Below are 8,153 nucleotides of genomic sequence, written 5' to 3'. Positions count from 1 at the left end.
GGCCTCCCAAAGTGCTGGGATTACAGGCTTGAGCCACCGCGCCCGGCCTTAATTGTTGTATTTTTAATAGGGATGGGGTTTCCCCATGTTGGCCAGGCTGAATGAGACCCCATTTATATAAAAAAATTTTTCAGGCCTGGCGTGGTGGCTCATGTCTGCAGTCCCAGCACTTTGGGAGGCTGAGGCAGGCAGATCACCAGGTCAGGAGATTGAGACCATCCTGGCCAACATGGTAAAACCCCATCTCTAAAAAAAAAATAATAAATAAAAAATATATTTAAAAAAATGTTTTTCGAAAACTAGCCAGACATGGTGGTTCACACCTGTAGTCCTAACTACTGGGGAGGCTCAGGTGGGAAGATTGCTTGAGCCCAGGACATGGTGGTACACACCTGTAGTCCTAACTACTGGAGATGATCAGTAGAGAGGATCTCTTGAGCCCAGGAGATGTAGTCGTGATTGTGTCACTGCACTCCTGCATGGGCAGCATAGTAAGACTCGTATAAATAAAAAGAAAAAGTCTGGGCACGATGGCAGATACGTATAATCCCAGCAGTTTGGGAGGCCCAGGTGGGTGGATCATGAGGTCAGGAGTTTGAGACCAGCCTGGCCAACATAGTGAAATCCCATCTCTACTAAAAATATTAAAAAGCTAGCCAGATGTAGTGGTGTGCACCTGTAGTTTCAGCTACTAAGGAGACTGAGGCAGGATCGCTTGAACCTGGGAGGCAAGGTTGCAGTGAGCCGAGATAGCGTCACTGTACTCCAGTCTGGGGGACAGCAGAGAAACTCCATCTCAACAACAACAACAAAAAGAAAATTGTATGGCCATCTTTTTGAGATTGATAAGGCTTAGTGTCATATACTACAGATATTTTGCCATCCTACAGTAAAATATGTGCTTAATTCAGTTTCTTGAACTTAGCCTTAGATCCCATTTTTTTCAAAATTTATTGCCCTGGGGAGCTTAGTTGTCATTTTTCTAGGAAATGCAGTTTTGGGAAGTGTAGTGCTAGAGCATAATTTTTACTTAAATTTTCTGAATTTAACGGAATTGGGTAAAAGGATCAAGTAAAACTTTTATCGTGTTGTCATCAGTGTGTAGCTATCTCTAAGCATACGTTAAACATTTAAGTACCAAAGTCTATCATTTTGAGTCCCTCTCCCCAATTATTTTGCCTTAGTAAATGATTATTTGAAGTCACTCCATGGTGAAATATTTTTTAATTTCTCAGTACTGTAGTGTACACTAACTAAAACCTTTTTGTGGCTGGCTGTGGTGGCTCATGTCTGTAATTCCAGTACTTTGGAAGGCTGAAGCAGGTGGATTGCTTGAGCCTAGGAGTTCGAGACCAGCCTGAGAAACATAAGGAGGCTGCTTCTCTACAAAAAATATAAAAATTAGTAGGATGTGGTGGCTTGCGCCTGTAGTCCCACCTACTTGGAAGGCTGAGGTGGGAGGATCACTTGAACCTGGGGAGGTTGGGGCTTTCATAAACTGTCATGGCACGACTGCACTTTAGCCTTAGTGACAGAGTGAGATTCTGTCTCAGAACACAAACCTTTTTTGTGCTATTTTTTTTTTTTTTTTTTTTAAATATATTGAGAGGTAGAGTTTTACTCTGTTCCTCAGGCTGGAGTGTTTGGGCTCAAGTGATCCTCTCATCTTAGCATCCTGTTTAGAGTGAACCACCTATCTCAGACCCCTGAGTATAGGTGCCTGCCACCTTATGTGGCTCATCTTTTTTTTTTTTTTTTTTTAAATCTTTGTAGAAATGAGATCTCCCTTTGTTGCCCAGGTTGGTCTCAAACTCCTGGGTCCAAGAGATGCTTCCACTTCAGCCTCCCAAAGGGTTGGGATTACAGGCGTGAGCCACCTCGTCCAGACTACATTTTTTTTCTTTGAAGACTAGTCAAGTATTGTAGTGAGAAGGGGAAAAGAATAGAGCAAGGAGTTCAGTCAGTAACTGAACAACCAGTTTAGATAACTGATTACCTTTGGACCAGGCTTAAGTGTTGTTTTTGTCTGTTTTCTCTTTTTTTTGAGATGGAAAAAATCAATCTTTTACCCAGACTGGAGTGCAGTGGCAATCTCGGCTCACTACAACCACTGGCTCCCAGGTTTAAGTGATTATCTTGCCTCAGCCTCCTGAGTGGCTGGGACTACAGGCGTGTGCCACCACGCCCAGCTACTTTTTGTATTTTTAGCAGAGACGGGGTTTCACTATGTTGGCCAGGCAGGTCTTAAATTCCCGACCTCAGGTGATCTGCCTCGGCTTCCCAGAGTGCTAGGATTATAGGCATGAGCCACCACACCTGGCCACTTGTACTCTTTTTTAAAATTAGAAATTTTTTACATGTAAAAATCTTACATATTTATGATATATATTCACAATTACTTAATATCAAAGTTTCATAGAGATATATATATAATGTCTTGATATGTATATATATATGTCATGGAATGGCTAAATCAAGCTATTTAACGTGCCGTTCTTCACATACTTATCTTTGTGGTGAGAAGACTTAAAGTCTGCTCTCAGTGTTCTTTTTTTTGTTTGTTTTGTTTTGTCTTTGAGATGGCGTTTCACTCTTGTTGCCCAAGCTGGAGTGCAGTGGCATGATCTCGGCTCACCACAGCCTCCGCCTCCTGGATTCAAGTGATTCTCCTGCCTCAGCCTCCCAAGTAGCTGGGATTATAGGCACATGCCACCATGGCTGGCTAATTTTTTGTATTTTTAGTAGGAACGGGGTTTCGCCATGTTAGCCAGGCTGGTCTAGAACTCCTGACCTCAGGTGACCTGCCCGCTTCAGCCTCCTAAAGTGCTGGGATTACAGGAGTGAGCCACCGTGCCTAGCCTCACCATTTAAATATGTAACATACTGTTATTAACTAGTCAACGTGATGTACAATGGGTATCTTGAACATTCCTCCTAACTGAAACCTTTGATCAGTGTCTGCCCAATCCTGCCCTGGGCCCCAAAGCCTCTCATAGCCATCATTTTACTCTCTTTCTCTTAGTTTTACTTTCTTATACTCCGCATTATGAGATCATGCAATAGTCTTTCTGCGCCCGGCTTATTTCACTTAATGTAATGTTTTTCAAGGTTCATACATGTTGCAAATTCCAGGATATCCTTCTTAAGGCTGAATAGTATTCTTTTGTGTACATATACCGCATTTTCTTTATCCAGTTATTCATTGATGGAATCTTAGGTGGATTCCATATCTTGACTATTGTGAATAGTGCTTCAGTGAACCGGGGGGTGCAGATATCTCTTCTATGGACTGATTTAATATTTTTTACATTTTTCATAATCTTGATTTTATTTTTTCCTTTTTTATTTCATTTTAGCTGCATTGGGTGTTCAACAGCCATCACTCCTTGGAGCATCTCCTACCATATATACACAGCAAACTGCATTGGCAGCAGCAGGCCTTACCACACAGACTCCAGCAAACTATCAGTTAACACAAACTGCCGCATTGCAGCAACAAGCTGCAGCTGCAGCAGCTGCATTACAACAGGTAACTCTTTAGTAGGTTTTATTGTTTGATGTAGAAAACTTTATGAAATCTGAGTAGCTAGCATTGCTACCTTCATTTTATAGGTAGTAAAGAATTAGGTGTTTTTATTATGCTTATTTTTCTGGTGATGAATATTATATCTGCCCCACACATAAAGGGAAGAATAGTTGGGCCAGGCACAGTGGCTCATGCCTGTCATGCCATCATTTTAGGAGGCTGAGGTGGGAGGATCGTCTGAGCCCAGGAATTTGAGACCAGCCTGGGCAACACGGTGAGAAAACGTCTATAGAAAATAAGATAATTAGAGCATGGTGAAGCACGTGTGTGGTCCCACCTGCTTGGGAGGTTGAGGTGGGAGAATTGCTTGAGCATTGGGAGGTTGAGGCTACAGTGAGCTGAGATTACACCACTGCATTCTAGCCTGGGAGACAGCAAAAACCTGTGTCCAAAAAAAAAAAAAGAGGAGTTGAATAGTCAAAAATTTTAAGTTCTTAAATTGGGCAGTTCTTATACCTTAATTATGTGAATAAAATTTACTTCTTTTTGGATCCTGGAGTATAAGTAATCACAGTTTTATTTACTTTAGATGAAGTTTCACTGTCCCAGAAAATTTATTTTTATTCTTTTTGTTTGTTTGTTCTTTGAATCAATACCATGCCAGAACAGAATGTTTATTTTTAGTGTAATTGTATGTATTTCTATGTATATCACTTTTTGAGAATGAGTAAATTCAGTGTCTGTATTTTTCTTTGAAAGATATATTTTTTTTAATGTTTCAGCAGTATTCACAACCTCAGCAGGCCTTGTATAGTGTGCAACAACAGGTTAGTTTATATTTTCCATGTTAAAAACTGATTTTAAAATAGCCATTTGCTCCAAACTTCAATTGATAGGGATTTTTATTTCTATTGTCTTAATTTGTGATACAAATTTTTTGGGAAGGGCTGGAGTAAATCAGGTAGGAAAAAAGGGTGAGGGAGATGGGAGGGCGGTCCTAACAACCAAAATCCTTAGCCAGTCTTTGTCACATGTTTCTAAGAAAGTATGTGGAAGCCGGGGAAGCGGTGACTCGTGCCTGTAATTCCAACACTTTGGGAGGTGGAGACAGGCCGATCACGAGGTCAGGAATTTGAGACCAGCCTGGCTAACATGGTAAAACCCCATCTCTACTAAAAACACAAAAATTAGCCAGGCGTGGTGGCACATGCCTGTAATCCCAGCTACACAGGAGGCTAAGGCAGGAGAATCGCTTGAACCTGGGAGGCAGAGGTTGCAGTGAGCCAAGTTCTCATCATTGTACTGCACGCAGCCTGGGCAACAAGAGTGAAACTCCATCTCAGAAAAAAAAGAAAGTATGCAGAGAATAATCTGGAAAGAACCACCCTTTGACCTGTTGTGCTCCTGTCTGGAACATTGGGGCCAGCTCTGCTGAACTAGACCACATGTGAAAATGAAAGCTCCTTTTCCTACTTGAAACTCAAATGCTATATAGGCTTTCAGACTTTATTTCTTTTTTTTTTTCCCTCAAATTTTTGTCACATTAACTAACACCTGCTACAGCCTTTATTTCTTTAAAGGAGTAGGACCCCCAGCTCCCTTTTTATTAATCAAATTGTATATGGAAATCAAATATACAAAATATTAAAATAGAACTGTTCAAAATGGGAGAAAGCCGGCCAGGCACAGTGGTTCACGCCTGTAATCCGAGCACTTTGGGAGGCTAAGGCAGGCAGATCACTTGAGGATCAGGAGTTTGATACCAGCCTGGCCAACATGGTAAAACCCCACCTCTACTTAAAATACAAAAATTAGCTGGGCATGGTGGCACACACCTGTAAAAAATCAAAAGAACACAATATGGAAGAAAGCCTCCCTTTATAGTTCACACACCTATTCCTTAGGCATATTTGAACGATATGGAAACTCCTGATTTAGACTAAAAGCAAGTTTCATTGGCCCCTTTTTCCTTAGATACATTCTATAGGAATTATCAAAGAAAGAGAGTTTGCCCTGATGAATCGTAGATATGCTTTACCCCAAGCACCCATTCTAGGTGTGTCCAGGGCTGGGGTGTAGTCTTCAGTCCTTTTCAGCACCATTAGGAAGTTTTAAGAACATTAGCAGCAAGGAGAATACAAGAGAAAGATATCAAAAAGTTAATTTAAAGACCATATGGAGTTTGGGCGAGGTGGCTCATGCCTGTAATTCTTACGCTTTGGGAGGCCAAAGCGGGTGGATCACCTGAGGTCAAGAGTTTGAAACCAGTTTGGCCAACATGGGGAAACCCCATCTTTAACTAGAAACAGAAAAAGTAGCCAGGTATGATGGCAGGTGCCTGTAATTCAGCTAGTTGGGAGGCTGAGGCACAAGAGTCACTTGAACCCAGTAGGCAGAGGTTACAGTGAGTCAAGATTTTGCCATTGCACTCCAGCCTGGGCAACAGAGCAAGACTCTGTCTCAAGAAAAAAAAAAAAAGACCATATGGAAGAACATGAGCCATCTCTCACTCTTTTTTTCTTTTTTTTTTAAACTTTTATTTTAGTTTCTGGGGTACATGTGAGGGTTTGTTATATAGGTAAACTCATGTCATGGTGGTTTGTTGTACAGATTATTTCATCACTCAGGAATTAAGCCCAGTACCCAATAGTTATTTTTTCTGCTCCTCCCTCCTTCTATCCTCCACCCTCAAGCAGACCTCAGTGTCTGTTGTTTCCTTTGTGTTCATAAGTACTCATCATTTAGCTCCCTTGTGAGAACGTGGTATTTGGTTTTCTGTTCCTCCATTAGTTAGCTGAGGATAATGGCCTCTATCCATGTCTTTGCAGAGGACCTGGTCTCATTCTTTTTTATGGCTGCAGAGGTTTCTCAGTTCATAACTTCTTTGTCCCTAGATCCATGGCCCAGTTTAATCCTTGGCTTAAACCCCTTGAGGCTTCAGAAGTATTGCATTTTCCAGGAGGACTGCGCTAGTAATTGCTTTAAACTTCTTAACTGATAAAAGATGGGTCTCAAATCAGCTGTCTTGTTTTCAGAATACCTTCCAACTTATTTATTTATTTATTTATTTTTTGAGATGGAGTCTCGCTCTGTCCCTCAGGCTGGAGTGCAGTGGTGTGATCTCGGCTCATTGCAACCTCTGCCTCCCAGGTTCAAGCGATTCTCCTGTCTCAGCCTCCTAAGTAGCTGAGATTACAGGCGTGTGCCACCACACCCGGCTAATTTTTGTATTTTTAGTAGAGACGGGTTTTCACAGTGTTGGTCAGGCTGATCTCAAACTCCTGACCTCAGGTGATCCACCCACCTCGGCCTCCCAAAGTGCTGGGATTACAGGTGTGAGCCACCGCCCCCGGCCCCTTCCAACTTATTTTATTGTTCTTATGAAATACACTATTAAAGATCTTAATAAGTGAGGTTGAACCTTGCAAAAATTATAATACTCAGTTATTCTGCCTTTAAAAAATGGCACTACTCAACTGTTCTTGACTTAGAGAAAAATAGTATTTTGACATGATTTAATCTCAAATACATGGTGACTCCAAGTAAAGTGAGTGTTTTGAATTACAACCTCAAACAGATTATTTTAACTTGGCCTAAGTCAAGTTTCTATTTCTTATAAGAATATAAATTTCTTATATTTATAAGAATTTAAAAAATTCTCCATTCATATTAATTCTTTTTACTTTCTGGTAATAGTACACTTTGCTATTACCAGAAAAACCATATGTCAAATTATTTGGTGCTTCATGGTCTCTGTGCCTAAGGCAAATTGTCCCATCAACAGTGCTTCTCATATTGGGGAATATATCTATGAATTGGATTGATGGCCAGTGATATTTTTTGATACAAGTAGCATCCTGATGATACTGAGTTACTTCTGTAGCATGGTAATCTTCCCTTTTAGAGATTTTTACTGTGGGTGCTATTCCTAGGAAATAATAACAAAAAAAAAATCAGCTTCTGTATTTTTATTAAAAGTAGTTAAGTGCCTATCATTGAATGAGTTACTTATATACGAGGTCTGCAGTTGTTAGAAATAGTTGTAGAAAACTTTATACTCTTAGTGATCTCTGTTACTTTTCACATTTTTCTTAAAAATAAAATACATAACTGGGCTGGGTGCAGTGGCTCATGTCTGCAATCCTACCACTTCGGGAGGCTGAGGCAAAAGGATTGCTCCAGCTCAGGAGTTCAAGACTAGCCTGGGCAACATAGCAAAACTTTGTTTCTGTTTAAAAAATAAGTAAGTAGAATAACTTTTACAGGAATTATTTCTTTTATAAAGTATCTATGAAACAACAATTCTAATTGATCCTTTTCTGTGTGTGTGTATTTTTCTATTTCCAGTTACAGCAACCCCAGCAAACCCTTTTAACACAGGTTAGTTGATATTACTTTATTTGTTTTGGATGTCTGAATGAACAGGAACTAAAGCTTTATTCCTATTCTACTTTTTCTTTCAGTGTTTAGTTACTTGTTAGATTCACATACTGGTTTAGGAATATAATGCTAAATAAAGGTCGAAGTGTGCTGTTTTATCTTTGATGGTTTCTGATTGTAGGTTCAGCTGTGATATAGTTTGAATAAATATGAGATTTTTTTTTTTTTTTTTTTTTTTTTTTTTTTT

At 40.1% G+C, this 8,153-nt stretch overlaps 1 protein-coding gene across 4 annotated transcripts in view; it reads left to right on the top strand.

The window, feature by feature from the left end:
• The window catches only part of CCAR1 (cell division cycle and apoptosis regulator 1), an 86,309-nt gene that overhangs the window by 23,086 nt on the left and 55,070 nt on the right, over positions 1–8,153 (top strand). For 2 of the 4 annotated variants that reach the window (XM_017548942.2, XM_037745864.1), the window contains exons 3-5: positions 3,357–3,529; positions 4,309–4,353; positions 7,874–7,906. In XM_017548942.2, coding sequence (XP_017404431.1) covers positions 3,357–3,529; positions 4,309–4,353; positions 7,874–7,906 — 251 coding nt within the window. The remainder of the gene's footprint in view (positions 1–3,356; positions 3,530–4,308; positions 4,354–7,873; positions 7,907–8,153) is intronic. The other 2 variants (XM_017548943.2, XM_017548944.2) reach the window with 2 other exon arrangements.

The sequence above is a fragment of the Cebus imitator genome, unplaced genomic scaffold (genome assembly GCF_001604975.1).
Source record: "Cebus imitator isolate Cc_AM_T3 unplaced genomic scaffold, Cebus_imitator-1.0 Scaffold215, whole genome shotgun sequence".
Taxonomy (NCBI): Eukaryota; Metazoa; Chordata; class Mammalia; order Primates; family Cebidae; genus Cebus; species Cebus imitator.
The sequence above is the reverse complement of the archived record's forward strand: the minus strand, read 5'-3'. Positions and strand labels throughout refer to the sequence as shown.